Genomic DNA, 15,574 nt, shown 5'->3' on the forward strand with positions numbered 1-15,574 from the left:
TTGTTCGTATGGCGCTCGGTGCTTGATTCAGTTCTTTTTGAGGAATTACCCATGTTTCCTGACCCCAGAAGGTAGTGTCCACTTTCCATGCGGGGACTGTATGACTATACTGTTTTGCCTTTTCTAATGACGATTCCTTTTTATCTATCTGCTCCTCTACCTCTCTCCTTTACGTACTCCGTGGTTGAGAAGGTGACTTATCGGTATTACTGAAGCAAATACCAACTAAATGTCTTGCGAGTTGTCATATGAGAAGGAAACTGTGTTTATTCAAAATCGCTAAGACACCGCAAACGATCCAACCACCAGCCATCAGAAATCTATCTGCGATAGGCACCTGTATATAAGACAATAACTCAAGCAAGAAACAACCAACGGCAAGACAAAGAGTGTATCTCTTTTCAAGACAAATGACCGGTCATCTCAATTTCATCAGACACATCATCCCGCTTTCGCCCCGCGGGCTTGTGATCAGGCAACAGCCAGCCAGGATGGATGATATTGAACGCAACGACAGCGGCAACCATCATAGCTCCATCAAGGGCGATGAAGTATTTCTCGTGAGTAATCAGGAAGCCATGCCAGCCCTGCAACAGCTCGATAGTACGATAGATGCTCCGAATATAAATGCACAACACGGAGAAAATCATTGCGCCTAGCAGAGGCACAATAGATCCAGTCAGAGACTGAAGGAGCCTGTTCCGCATGGTACGGACGACGAAGTCGGCGGCAAAGATGACGAAGATGGTGATTGAGAAGAGCTGGAAGATGATACCGGCTACCATGATGTGAGTGCCAGGTGCTGTGTCGCCGTTGACTTTGTTTGCTTCGGACGAGGCCATGCCACCGCCAATAGCTTGGATGACAAGGGAGACAATGTCGCAGGTGCAGAAGATCCAGAGGTAGAGGCTAGGTTTGAGCATGGAGGATTCTCGGCCGAGGATTTGGATGAAGCGGCCTAGGAGGACGTAGATGCCGGCTGTGAAGAAAGTGGGCGCTATATTATAATGATTAGGTATGTGGCTAGTTAAATAAAAGCAACAATACTCACCAATAATGAGAGTGGAGATTTGCATTAGGAACGCGGTCGAATTATACGGACACTTAGATGACCAGGTTCGACCGGCCCAGCCAATAACTTCGACTATAGCGCACAATGTCAGCAAAAGTTTCTGGTTGCTCATAGATTGGTTTCCAAGAATCAGTTGACTTAGAAGGATCGTGCTTACCCAGGCAGCCGATACTGAAAACGCTGCACCACCATGTTCGCTTCCAGCAGAATTGAGCAGTATGAAGAAGCATCGAGATTCCAAAGAGAGTACAGTACGCAATTCCAGCTCCTAGCGTCGGTACATAGCCGTAAGAAGTATTAATCCCAGGGACTTTGGCATGGCAGCCGTCTAACAGTACCCGACTGTGCGACATGGTGAGAGCGGAAGTTTCGGGGAGGTGTCAAGCGAGTCGGAGAATTGATTTGACAAGCCCAGCAAAAAAGGGAGGAAAAACGAAAGAAGGTGATATGCGTCGATTGGGCGAATATGTTCCGGATGGATAGGATGCGACAAGAAAATCGATGAAGCGCCGAATTGAGTGAGCGACTATATAGCAGTGAATAATGAATGACAGACCGTTTGACGTGGCAGGGCCGGACAGGGACGGCGATAGGCAGAAAGGAATAAGAAAATAGGCTTCAGGATTACGGGGTAGGGGTTCAAGAAAAGGAATAGAGGAGGGCTGTCACGTTTTCTCAGAGTGAAGAATACATATGTATAAGGAGACGGCAAGAAAGAGGGGGAGCATCAGCACTAAACCCCAACGATAAAAATACTTGTGAAAAGATCATGATTCTGGACCGTCCCAATATATACGTCGTAAGAGCTACCGGGTTTACACGCCGTCCCCTTGTCGGAGACCACCAATCCCGACCAGTGTCAGCGAGGCTGAGCGAGCAGGTCAAGAGCATCCAGTCAGACAGAAACGCTCTGTCCGTCTGACAAATGACAGTGGGGCTATCAAAAAAATTTGAACAAGTGGGGGGCTCGCCATTGCATAGCCCTTAATGTCTCTTGGGAGATGACATCAAAAAGCCCGACATCATGGCAAAATGGGCCAGATCTGATAGGAATTCGGGCCGAATAATGCTTCCGTCGCGATGGAGGTGAGACTTGCTCGCTACCCGAACCCTTCTGGGCTTAGCCTCGATGGAGTCGGGTATCCGGAACTAGCTTATTGTCCCCTCTATTCGGGGAGGCAGTGGTCGGGCATAACTTCAGTGGCCGTTCGAAAGTATTTTGAAGACAGTACTTCCAGCCCTTACCGCTTTTATACACCGCCTACCTACAGGAGCCACACGGGTCCTCGCGCAAGCGGTCGAAATCTAGTAAATTCGCGTAAAGTATTTGCTACTTTATTAATCTAGCTAGAGCAATACCTCATCGTATAGAAGTGGTCATTGGATACAAAAGATAGTACACTAGTTAGTGAAATATTGAATAACCTAGATATTTTAGCCGGCAGAAAAATAAGTGGGGCATATAGCGGGTTCTAAATACTTTTGAACGCTGACTGTGTATAGAAAATAATAACTAACTAGTAAAGATAAATAACGAATTTTTATTAACTTCTTAGTTAGAAGAATATCGAAAAAGTTTTATATAGATAGAATAGTAGTTTCTTAATAGATTCATTACTTTAAAATAGTATATAATAGGTAGATTTATAAGAGTGGTTCATATAAATAGTGAGTACTACTCTATAGTTCCAAATAATATTATATTTAACTAACATAATCACTACAATTGCTTACGTACTAAACTTAGTATAAGTATTTAAATTACTAGGATCTAATGTCTAGATACTAAATATCATAAATATAACCTTATATTAATAATATATAATCGTGGTATAGTGTAGTAGGGTAAAATAGCTGAAAATGGAGGGAAAAAGTGCGTTTCAAAAACAAGTTCGGGATTCGGGGAGACAGTGAGCGACTGTGGTTACGGATAGTCCTTGGCGCCGCTCAGTCCTGGCCAGGAACTGGACCGCCCCCTCAAAGCCTTAACTCCGATCCGATGCTCCCGCGTAAGACGGACGCGCAAGATCGAATCCATTTTATCAGTAGACAGAGCGCTGCAATTTTCCTGGCAGGGCAAATGGGCTGGATTGCCAGAGACATGAGAACCCTAGGATTTGCGCAATGAATGGTCAACCAATGCACGAGATCAATTAGCGACTTTGAAAGCATGACCTGGACGCCAGGCTCTAATTTTCGCGGCCCTCGATCCATTGCTCGTATCATGGCACCTTTGAAACCAGGATTCTTGACACACATTTGACGTTGAAAGTCAGTGTAACACGAGTACCCACTCGCCTGGGCTGACGTTGGGGTTTGCGGGGTCACCTGATTGGTGCCTCGATGAAGCCTCAAGACAGGTCTCCAAATAGTCAATGAGTGCTGATTATTCATTTGAGGCTTGACGCTCACACTGCCCTTTAAAACTCATCTTCATTTCATCTTCTCACGTCAGAGAATCCCTGAAGTCTGCTCTTGCAATACATACGATGTACAGAAATCCATTCCAATACTCACAAATCCATTATTACGACCAATTCCCAAGTACACTGACTGCGTTCCTTTTTGGCAAGAGTCAAAATCATCATGTCGACTGTCAAGACGCTCAGTTCCTTCGAAGCAGCCCAAATATCAACACTTGATCCAGGCAATTGTTTCATTCTAGACTGATCAACGGAGTATGGCGAAGGGGGCCGCCCTGCCATGACACGACAGTCAAAGTCGAATTCGGCACGCCTACGACTTCACCCCGAGTCGGCAACCCCTTGAATCATAATTGGGACTTAAAAGTTGGCACATGTATCATGAGGATTGATCGTGCGTCTAAGGTTATGATTGAATAAGTGCTTGGCATTCACCGAATTACATCGACGAGAGATCTAGCAATTATGTCTTATTGCTAAAGAATCCACTTTGGACCTCAAACCCTCTATTGGAAGATGGCTACGTGAATTTCGGCGTGTCATAAAACCCAGCGGGATCTAAGTGTCACGTCAGCGCTGTACAATGATCGATAGTTAATCTTTAGGGTTGACAAATTCTTACCTTCACGGTTGGCGATGATGTACTTCCTCGTCTCGACAATATTGTGGCCCAGCTCAGAGTTGAGCTCCTGCTGATGAATCTGAATCCTTTCATTACGCTTTGCAGCACCGCGAACTGCCGCCTGCGCGACATGGTAGCGAGATGTACGATTGACGAGCATCATATCAAAGGGTGTCGTAGTACTTCCTTCCTCCATGTAGCCAGCAATGGAGACACGGTCAAGACGCGGGCGACCGAATAGTAAGCCTTGCAGTTCCACCGGGTAACCATGGTAGTTGAAGTGGATGGGTCTGTCGGCAGTGAACAAATCATCGAATTCTTCAGTGCCCAAGGCATGCGGATGTTGACCCGCGTTCTCGAGGATGAGCAGATCGGTTACATTCACCACCCTTACTCGTAGTGATGGCGCGCGCTGGCGCAGGATCGCAGCCGCTTGGATCACCTCGAACATTACCTCGACGCCGATACCCACCAGGACCACGTCCGGATCCAGTCCATCGTTAGTGCTGCAGAATCCCCAGACTGATGCGCCGGCACGGCAGTGGTTTTCTGCTTCTTCTGGACTCAGGTACACTGGAGTCGGCTGCTTTGAACCCACCATGAGGTTGATGTAGTTCCTCGACTTCAGGCAGTGATGCATGGTAGTTAGGAACGTGTTTGCATCTGGCGGGAGATACACTCGGGCTGCGTAAGGCTTGAGCTTCAATACGGATCCGATGAACGACGGGTTCTGGTGGGAGAACCCATTATGTTCCTGACGTGCCCACGTGCTGGTTTCAATGTAGTTGAGACTGCTGACAGAACAGTGCCACTTGGTCTCACGAGCCTAAAGAAGAGATTGATGAGTGAAACGATGGCGTATAATCATGGAAGAATGACTCACAATTTTGATGAATTTGGAATACTGTACCATCATGGTATGGATGATGCCAAGAAAGCTCTCATACGACGGTAAAATCCCCACGCGACCAGTCAAAGTGTACCCCTGCATGAAGCCCTGGCATAAATGTTCACTCAGCACCTCAATGACACGACCTCCGCGAGAATTGGCAAATTGATCCCATTGGAAGTTCCGGTTGGTGGCCTCAAACACCGCATCCAGCTTATTGCTTTCCAGTTCGTCAGGGCTGAACAGCCGCACGCTGTTGGGGTTCTCATTGATGACATCGTTGATGAGCCGACCAATCGCCTTCATGGCACTTTCTTGGCCTCCTTTATCTGCACAAAAATTCTTCCAATCTGGCAGAATTGGTGGTGTGTATTTGCCATATGCTTCAATGCGCTGGCCCAGCTTCTTCTCATTGTTCTCGGGAATCACAGACTTGATTTCGTCGATGATATCTCCGTTCAGTGTGAAGAGTTCCTTAGGTTTGTAGTCCGCCAGCCAATTTTGGAGTGTCTCTAGTTGCCGCTCATCAGACTTGGCCTTAGGTAGCGGTACTTGATGTGAGTGGAAGGATCCCTCAATGAATTCGCCATCGAGTTGCTTCGGCCCCGACCAGCCCTATAATTACCGTCAGCATGCTGAAATACAGTTTTTTCTTTCATTCAAAGCCTACCTTGGGAGTCCGCAGAATCAGCATTGGCCATCTGGGCTTGAGAATTGGGTTCCCAGAACGAGCTGCCTTCTGGATTTTGTGGATCTCTTCCACAGCCCATGTCATGGAGTAGTGGAGATCTGTATCAATATTGTTGAGATCTTCCACGAAGCGAACCTGATAACCGTATCCACTAAACAAGGCCGCGAGCTCCTTGTGATCCATGCAACCGAAAATGGTGCGCTCACTAATCTTGAAGCCGTTAAGATGAAGGATTGGAAGGACGGCCCCGGACTCTTTGGGGTCAATGTACTTGATTCCGTGCCAGGAGCTAATCAATGATCGTCAGAATTGCGCCCAACTTGAAGACCAGTATGAAATACGAACGTAGCAGTTGGTCCCGTTTCTGCCTCTCCGTCTCCAACGATGCAAGTCACAATGAGGTTGGGGTTGTCCATCGCTGCACCGAATGATACGGAGAGGGCGTACCCCAGCTCTCCACCTTCATGAATCGCACCGGGCGTCTCGGCGTTGATATGGCTTCGCGCAGCGGTTAGCAAGGGTTAGGTGCAAGTGCGTTTCGGATGAATCGCTCACCTCGGGAATCCGTTAGTGGTGCTGAAAGTTGAAATTAAACGATGAAGACCATTCCCATCGACGCTGTATTCTGGATAGAATTTCTCTAGCGAGCCCTCTAGCCATAGCGTTGCGAGGAGAGCAGGCGCGCCATGTCCTGGACCAACCACATAAAGCATATCAAGGTTCCTCGTTCGAATGAGATAATTGAGATGGGAATAAACTAGGATAAGACCTGGACATGTGCCCCAGTGGCCTGTGAGAGAAAAAAAATATGAGTACATTTTAAACCCATTTGGGTTTTTTGTTTACTCCTGCGCAAGAGGTGTACTTACCCAACAACCTAGGCTTAATATCTTTGAATATCAATTCTCTCTTCATCAAAGTGTTATCCTGAAGGAAGATCATCGCTTGGATCATGAGTTAGCATGTGAGCTATTCCAGCGCATTGACATTTGGGTTACATACCGGCAGCGATGTAGGACGCCGCTCTACGGAATTTGAGTAAGGCATCACGGACTTTCTCGTCTAGAGTCTGACGAGGAAGTGAGATTTGCAATTTCGCGACATATTGTGGTAAATGCGATGGCAATGGCTCTGGATCCGGCCGATCGATAACTTCTCCAGGCATGATCGCACCAAAGCACGTTCCAAGTACAACGAAAAAGGTGGCTTTGGTGCACTCAAAGAGACGGGTTGGCGGCGGGAGATCAACGCGGGAGGAGTCCCAAGTTCAAGGAGTGGGACAGTATAGATGTGAGAGAGAATATGGAAAGAAGGAAGCAACAGCAGCAGTAGCAGCAGTAGAAATCAAAATACGATATGATTATAATCAGGAGATTACCAACTTAATGGGTCATGCCATGGGAGCCCTGGGCCTATCACTCAGCAAGAGAAATGGCTATTTGACCCGCCCCTGGTCCCCTTCCAAGTATAGCGACGTCACACTCCGTTCACCATCTCTGACATCATCCTCCAGCAACACGAGCGTTCAATCCACCTCCCAACAGACAGGATCCAATCTCATTGTTGCGACAGAAGACAAAGTCGAGTCTTACGATTACGGCCAAGCATGGGTAAGTATATCTTGGCCGTCAATGCCGGCTCCTCGTCCGTCAAAGTCACCTTCTATACCTTCGAAAATCCTCCGCAAGCTATCGCCGATGCGCAAGTCTCGGGCATCACGGCCCCGCCACCCACGCTCAAATACCAGCGTGGCCCCGTGAAAATAAAGGAGGAGCTGAAGGAGAAGCTGAACACACCACAGGATGCGTTCAAGTATATCCTCCAGCGCTGCTTCAACGACCCCGAGCTATCCGAGGTTGCCAGCGACCGCGATCTAGCTTACGTCTGTCACCGAGTGGTGCATGGTGGGGACTACCAGGACGCTGTCGAGATCAATGATGAGACACTCCATCATCTGGAGGATTTGGAGGATTTGGCACCCCTGTATGTGGAAAGAATGGGCAGAAATCTAGGCACCGAGTGCAAGGACAATCCCAAGCTAACCAAGTCGATCGCATTACTATAGACACAATTTCTCCGCCCTGGAAATCGTGCGCTTGTGCAAGAAAGAACTCCCAAGCGTCACGAGCATCACCTACTTCGACTCGGCTTTCCACCAGACTCTTCCTGACTACGTGAGGACATACCCCATTAACCAGCAGACAGCTAAGGCACACGGATTGCGGAAATATGGCTTCCACGGCATCAGTTACTCGTTCATTCTGCGCTCAGTCACTCAATTCCTGGGTAAACCTCAAGAGCAGACCAACCTGATTGCAATGCATATCGGAAGTGGAGCTTCTATGTGTGCTATCAAGGAGGGCAAATCGATCGATACTTCGTGAGTACGTTTGTGTCATGATATGGACTGGAATGGGGGCTGACAGATCTGCTAGGATGGGCCTGACTCCACTGGCAGGATTACCTGGCGCAACCCGCAGCGGCGACATTGATCCGTCGTGAGTCCACATGAATTTTCCAACGTCGTGGAGGCCGTGGAGACGATGCTAATTGACCACGTGGGAACAGGTTGGTGTTCCACTATACGAGTGAGGCCGGAAAATTGAGCCCTGGGAGCACCAAGGAAATGCATATCAGCACGGTAAACCAAGTCACTCAACCTGTTTCCTCAACTGCAATAGCTGACCCGAGCATCCCGTGGCACGTAGGCGGAAGAGATCTTGAACAAACAATCCGGCTGGAAGGCTTTGACCGGCACGACCGATTTTTCTCAGATCGCAGTTGAGAATTTCCCATCCGAGTCTCACAAGCTCGCGTTTGATATCCTAGTGGATCGAATGCTAGGGTACATCGGGAATTATTTCGTGAAGCTAGGCGGACACGTAGATGCTATCGTGTTTGCTGGTGGCATCGGCGAGAAGAGCGCACTACTTCGACGGACACTCGCTGAGAAATGCAAGTGTCTGGGTGTGGCCATCAACGCAGAGGCTAATGTCAAGGGGCCTGAAGACAAAGAAACTGTCAAGGACATCACCCAGGGCTCCAGCAAGGGACCCCGAGTACTGATCTGCCAGACCAATGAGCAGGTAAGACTTGGCATAGCGAGTGGCGGGGAAGGGAGTTGAGGGGCTGTTTGTGATGTACTAACAAGTCGTGATTAGTTCGAAATGGCATACCACACAGTTGAATCGCGACTTTGAGAGCAGTCACGGTGGAAGGTCGGTGAACAGGGCTCGCAAATGGACACAGCGACCGAAAATTTGCCCTGTACATAATTCCAAATCAGATGTGATATGTGTGGATGACAGAAGTACAGTAGTTACAGTCGTTAATGGCACAAAAATCATGCAACTCGCTGCTTTTAACAAATGATGAGTACTCCGTACTGTACGGAGTATAGGGGACTAAACCTGAATCGCGTACAGAATCGATCGAGTTTCGAGACTCAGTTTCAAGCACGCCTGCTAATCAATATGCGACAGCGTCCTCTTGCTTGTAAACTGATACATACTGTAGTCACAGAGTCATTCCAGTTTGACCATTCCAGCCCTCCGCACAAAACAAGCTCCCTACATACCAGCGCCACTGATCGTCCATCTAATCAGCCACAGCAACAGAAAGCCAAGACGATCGGTTTGGCCACTGTCCTTTGAGATTGGACAACAAGACTGAAATTGGAATGATGTGATGCATCATTTCGACCCAGGCCCTTGGGCTCGACAGCTTGCATCGGGGGAAATCCGGGTCCGCGATCCCCGATCCCCAGCATTCAGGTAGGTTTGATGATCCCCTAGTTTAATGCACGATGCGGCAAAGGGGCAAGAAGAAGAGGTGTGTTAGATCGCGATCGAGGAAGCAACAAAGTACTGTACTTTTGTGGATGTCTGTAGGGACTAGAAACGATCGGTCGGGTCTGGATAGCTCGGAAGGGCCGATCTGTAAGATGATCTGAGGTCTAGAGTACGCCGCTGGACATGTTTGATATCCCATCTGATCCCCGTTCTTTGTGCAGTATACACAGCACCTGGCTTCTTCTGCAATGTGTCGGAGAAGCCGATCAATAGGAATGGTGCACAGCACATATCAAATAATCAAGGCCCAGTGGCTGAGAATTGAAGAATTGGGAGGTCAGGTACCATGCAGGTCGGCTCCATTCTCTGTACTTTGTGCCTGAGTTCAGAAAGCCACCAAGATCGACACCGTACAGTGTCGTGCTTGGGACCTCAGTGGCGAGTTGCAAGTTGCAACCAGTGTGTCATTTTGCAGGCGTCATGTATGGAGTTGATGCAAATTGATCTTCATGATCTGATGATGCGTCTGCTGGTGGCTGGCAGTAGTTCATAATAATGGACGGAGTATTATTTCCTACTCCAGGGGGACTCCTAACCTCCATCTCGCAGATCTCCACTAGCCGACCCAAATCCGTAATTTGGACAGTTTAGCTTGGCTGGAAGCATTAGCCGTGGAGCTCCAACTGGTCGCGGAAGTTCTATCGAGGTTCCCGGGCTCCCAGAGGCGTTCCTGGTGGGGCACTCTGGCGTGAAGGTACACTATTTGTATTGTTTGGATTTTCCGATCCGTTGAGAATCGTTGCTATCCGACTATCATAAGACCATTGCCGCTGTTAGGGAGATGCAAAGCTGCAGAGGGGAAGTGATGTCGGTAATTCGATCGTGGCATAAGCACCTCATGCACTCTATCCATCCCATTAAACATCGTTCCCCTGGGAGGGACAGACCCGACAGGGAGGAAAAGCAGGATGATCGTACCCGACATGGTGGATGCTGGGGCTGTGGAGGCTGGCAGCCGGCGATCGTTATCTCCATTCCGTTCTTTTTGGGTTTCTTTTTTTTCCCTACATATCCTGGGTACCGATCGTGCTACATATCTGCAAGTTAATCGATCGTTGGGCCAGAGATGACAGACGAAAGGGGAGAAGGTTGAGGTTTAGGCTGTGGCTTTAAGCCTGAAAGGGCGACCAATCAACCTCTGAAAGGGCGACCAATCAACCTCTGAAAGGGCGACCAATCAACCTCTCTACCAGGATGTTCTGAATGTCTTCGACAGGATGTATGTACAGTAATCAGCCTAGCTCAAACAGCCCAAAAGATTGACGGGACTCGCCGCGGTGCGGTCTCCCGATAATTATGCCGTAGCGGCACAAAGATCCTTGTAAGTGTCCTTTTATGGAAAAGGGGGCCGTCGATTGATGGTAAGCAATGAATCGGCTAGTGGCTGTTCTGGGCTGTTCGGCTTCCCTTGATGGATCATGCAGTTATGGTTAGATATAGGGCTTTGGATCACTAACGCCCAGGGTTAACGTAGGGCCACAAGGCTCCATTATTGCGGGTAAGTGCATGTTTCTCTTCCCTGATCGCATCGTGCTTGCCGAGCACCTACCCTTCGTGGGCTGTAATGAGAACAACATTCATTACCATAGCTAATGATAGAAGTCAACAATCCACTACGGAGCCCGGCGTATGGCGGAATTCACGCCAGACCCAACTGGACCTACCTTCGTCGACTCCAGTGGATACCTGCTAAACGCTAGAGGGTCTCCATAATGAATGGATACATATTACAGTCCAAAGGGATCATTTCCGCTATGTTCCAGAAGGCTTCTTTCTATGGAGCCCGATTCATCCAGAAAAAGGCTTAGAATAATACATAATAAAAATGATATTTCATGTATCTAAGGACGTACCTCCTCACCTGCCTAAGGGACACACGCTAAGATCGGCCGGCTTGGGTTCCACGCATACTTAGCGCCATGCTGCCTAGGGCCTGCCTTTGTCCTGCGGAGACCAACAGCCAGGTGTGTTAGGACTGACAAAGGTGGGCTGGGCTGGCTTGGAAAGTGGTCCACGACACAATGAAACGGTCGGCTCACTGTTCATTTTTAAGAGATTGACACATCGACTGGCGGCTGTCAAGAGGGAACAAAGGATTACAGATCAAACGAGTTGTACAACGTACGTTTGGCAGAGCATACATAGGATGTCAGGCCCAGAATCGGAGACCGACAAAGATCTTCTACCCTCCCTCAAGCATCCCCTGCTTAGAGGTTAGATTTGATCGTGCTGCAAGGCAGTCATCAAAAATCATCCACAGTCAATGCGACCGGTTGGGTATTCCGTAATACAATCTCCTCCCCGATCCTTGCTCCTGCATCGCGCCACCCTGTAGGTGCAGGCGCGCACGGTACTTGAGCGCGGTGGCAGATGTGCCCTGTGGAGGATTCTTGATCGGGGAAATTATATATGCACGAAGTATGAAATGGTACAGATTGTACGTACGTACGGGATTCAAGGAATAAGAGCAGGTCAGATTTAATCTGGAGATTTTTAGGCACCAAGTACGCCTTGATAGTACTATGTTAACTATTAGTTTACACTTCGTACATTATATATGGAGTAATCTAGGCTGGAACAGCCGAGGTATCGACTAAACTTTGTGCCCTGCATCCAACTCCGTCCGGCTACGGGAGCCCCAAAAAGCGTTCATGCAATCCAGCTAAACCTTGTTTTCGCGGGAGAACTAATGCATCGAGCCGCAGTCTGGAGACGCGTTTCTCAGGAGCCCGATGTGGCGAGCTCAAATCCGACTGCGTCAGGCTCGGCTGGAACATTACAACCTTAGAATTGGGGGAGCTGTTATACCGTACCTGATGGAGATTCCGATTGCTGTAGGCTTTGATTGACCTTCTACTCAAAGACAAGCTCCTCGGTCTCGTAACCTTACATGCGATACATAAAATCCCCGTCGTTTTTCTATCAGACACTTTACAGGTCAATGGTTTCTCCGCCCTTAATAAGTGATGGTCTATTATTCTGTAACCAAACTACAGACTAGCTTATCCACTAGTATACTAAACCTCCCAGTGAGACGGCACAGGGTACTCAACGGGGAAGACGGAGCCAGAGCCGGCGCGGACGACGGCGGACATCCACTGGGGCCAGGAACCGTCTTGAACCCAATCGCCAGGCTTCGATGAGCTTGTGAGATGATGAGGAGGGTCGCGGGGAGAGTTCTTAGCAGTGTTTCTCTCTTGTTCCCCTGTTTCTAGCGCGGTTCTAGCTGTAAAAGAAACGGGCACTACCCGATGCGATGGGGCCAGTTGCCGGGTCCACCAAGGAAGAAAAGGAAGCTCGTTTCCTTGACAGTCAATCCCGCCTCCTTTTTTGGGCGGATTTCCCCTGGCGGACCAGCTCTCCTCCGTTCAAAGAGAGAGTACACTTACCCTAGATGTACCAGCCTAGCCACTGCAACTATAGTATACTATGGACAAATCTGATATAATAGTTAACACGTGAGTTTTGTGATTTAGAGCGTTGTCCTCTTTGCCACCCCCATCTGTGCAAAGGAATCATCTTTCTTTGCCAATTTCCTGGCCAATGAATTTCGAGTAGACCAAGGAGAAAAAGAGGAGAATTAGGTTAACCGCTGTATAGAGCGACACGGGGTGCGTACCATTGCAACCCAAAATGAAACCATCGACAGTAGACCCGAATAGTAGACCTAGAGCCGAAGTTTCGTCTACTCGTGTCTCCTCTCGATCTCGCTAACGGCCCCGGGGGATATTCCGCGGTAGATCTCCAGGCTCGATTTCAATAAGGATTATTGGATTATTATTGAAGAGCCGATAGAAGACACCAGTATTGAAAACGCGATATTGACTGGGTGGTGAGCAGTACCGAGTATAGTTGAGCATAGCCCTCGTTTGTGTCCCCCTAATTTCGTCCTTAGCGCGTTAGGACACACGGCTGAAACAAGCTTACGAACCAATGGAGCATGCTTGTTGGGGACACCTGGCATGTCAAGAAACGGAGGAAAACTATAATAGTGAAAAGCATCACAGAAGGAGCTGTGGCTGGATTGGGGAGCCACTCACGCGGCTCCAGTGTGGCGAAAGTCTAGAGCTGACGCAAGAAGAGTGCTGGATTCTTCAAATACCTGAATAACATGCTTCATTCTGATACGTCCGTACGGAGAGCCGAGTCGACAAGGAATTACGGGGGTGGATCTGGTCTATGTATGTAACTATTTCTTGCAGTTCGGATCAGGACGTCGACAGTGGAAGGAATCCAGAATGTTCTCATGGAGAATTTCTCTCGAAGAGGAACATAATAAAGTTAAAGTGTATTAGAAACGTACGGAGTACAATACCACAGTGAACTCCGTACGCTTACTTTGTATGTTTTGCGCCTATTGACTTGACTCGATAGTAAGTCCTACAAGGGAGCACAACTAGGAATGATGGACAGTCCTCCATACGGCTCTTGTACTTTGTTTACGGAGCTAGACTCCGTGTATCCCTGTGGATTATTGGGGGGCGTCCCAAGCCCCCGGGAGACTGTAGAAAGGCTAGAAGGCGAAAAGAATGTTCATACGTAACCGAGACTGGGAGTGGGAGCGCTAGGGCTCCTGATTTGGCTTTCCCATCGACGCGCCCGTAATGATGGAGCCTTCGGTCTCCTGTAGCGCCCCGGGCCCACCCCCTATGATGGAGCCTGTCGACGCCCCCAACAGGATCGGGAAGATGGGTTTCCTGATCGATCAGTTGACACAGGGCGCTTGCCTGGAGACAAGAAACGGAAACCAACGAAACGACATATTTGGTGATAGGAAGAAAGCAAAGAAGGTGGTATGAGACACAGGAACAGTAGCGTTGGGGTGGTGTTGGAAAACGAGCAGGGGAAGGAAGGAATCGGATCACGATTGGCGTTGTGGAAAGAGCATGTCTGTGACAAGATGCCACTAAGGGAATTGGTCACTGGCTTTCACTGGCTTCTCGGAAAGAAGTCAAGAAAGAGGGAAATAATAATGACTGGCGATGGGGATCCAGAGCAAAGCTACCCGAAACAAATCGCTTTCGTAGTCAGTAGAAGTCTTACTTTCATTATGATGATTATCATCTTTGAGACTTTCCACTTGGTCTTTCCGGATTCGTGACTGGTAGGAAACACAAGGCGTGATTACACGGAGGACTGCCTGCGAAGCCGAATGTCTGGTCTTGATTACTGGAGTCAGGCGATATTGGTTCTGTGAGGTTGGTCACAGGCTGGATTAGGTTGGTGAGTCCGATGTTGGGTGTGGCCGGGTTGGCCTGGGGACGAGATATGATTATTTCGACGGAAGCAAAAGGGTTGAGGAGCAAGCAAGAGAAACCTAGGCATCATATGTCAAATGCCTAGGGACGGGTTTTGACCCCTGGCATATTAGGGTTGCTAGGAAAGCTAGTTTCTGACTGTTTTTGAGGTTGCTAGTACACTTATAGTTAGTGAATTGATCCATCTAGCTGATGGAGCCCGACCACGCGAGAAGTCGCGACGATGAGTTCGGATGGATCCGTCTTTTTTTCTGTTCCTGCGGCTGTTTTCCCCTTTCTCTCTCTCACTGTCTCCACTCACGCCCGGAGATTCGGTTCCTAGCTTCCTTTAGTGGAGAGAGTGAGAGCTCGTCTGGGTCTTCTGGATTGATACATAAGGACCAATTTGAAAAAAATAAAAAAATAAAATAAAATAAAATAGGATAGGTTACTGCAAAGTACTTTGTATTCCGTACGCACCTATTGTCCGCGGCGATGGATGCTCACAGGGATAAAAGAAAGAGAGTTGGTTCTAGATACATCCAAGATGTATTGTGATGGATCAGAGTTTCATTTGTTGGATTTGTTGGCCTTTGATTGATACATAGCAAAAATCAGGCTCCGATCGACCCTAGCACTCCTGCAACACTACTGGGGATTAGCAGACGTTGGAGAACACAGAAAAAGGGGGCTTGGGTTCCTGTCCCCCGGGACCAGGAACGGGAGAGCCGCTCGGTGCTAAACAAAGAATTATGGAGCCCATAAGCTTAGGAGTCAACTGGAAAATAC

General features: G+C 48.5%; 3 protein-coding genes across 3 annotated transcripts; 1 reads left to right on the forward strand and 2 right to left on the reverse strand.

Moving 5' to 3' along the window:
- Nucleotides 1-401: 401 nt before the first annotated feature.
- N7458_010651 (RTA1 domain-containing protein) lies at nucleotides 402-1,425 on the reverse strand (the record flags this gene model as incomplete). Its single annotated transcript, XM_056914033.1, has 3 exons — nucleotides 402-997; nucleotides 1,052-1,144; nucleotides 1,230-1,425. 3 exons carry the CDS (start codon nucleotides 1,423-1,425, stop codon nucleotides 402-404), a joined length of 885 nt encoding a protein of 294 aa, XP_056762882.1.
- A 2,590-nt stretch (nucleotides 1,426-4,015) lies between these two features.
- Nucleotides 4,016-6,862, reverse strand: N7458_010652 (putative phosphoketolase; the record flags this gene model as incomplete). The annotated part of the gene is made up of 8 exons (XM_056914034.1): nucleotides 4,016-4,053; nucleotides 4,118-4,943; nucleotides 5,001-5,621; nucleotides 5,677-5,986; nucleotides 6,043-6,195; nucleotides 6,253-6,487; nucleotides 6,567-6,641; nucleotides 6,700-6,862. 8 exons carry the CDS (start codon nucleotides 6,860-6,862, stop codon nucleotides 4,016-4,018), a joined length of 2,421 nt encoding a protein of 806 aa, XP_056762883.1.
- A 441-nt stretch (nucleotides 6,863-7,303) lies between these two features.
- Nucleotides 7,304-8,897, forward strand: N7458_010653 (uncharacterized protein; the record flags this gene model as incomplete). The annotated part of the gene is made up of 6 exons (XM_056914035.1): nucleotides 7,304-7,680; nucleotides 7,763-8,077; nucleotides 8,133-8,195; nucleotides 8,266-8,338; nucleotides 8,406-8,783; nucleotides 8,859-8,897. 6 exons carry the CDS (start codon nucleotides 7,304-7,306, stop codon nucleotides 8,895-8,897), a joined length of 1,245 nt encoding a protein of 414 aa, XP_056762884.1.
- Nucleotides 8,898-15,574: the final 6,677 nt, after the last annotated feature.

This window comes from Penicillium daleae (assembly GCF_028827525.1).
Source record: "Penicillium daleae strain IBT 16125 chromosome Unknown utg000008l_segment0_segment0, whole genome shotgun sequence".
In the NCBI taxonomy this organism is placed as follows: domain Eukaryota; kingdom Fungi; phylum Ascomycota; class Eurotiomycetes; order Eurotiales; family Aspergillaceae; genus Penicillium; species Penicillium daleae.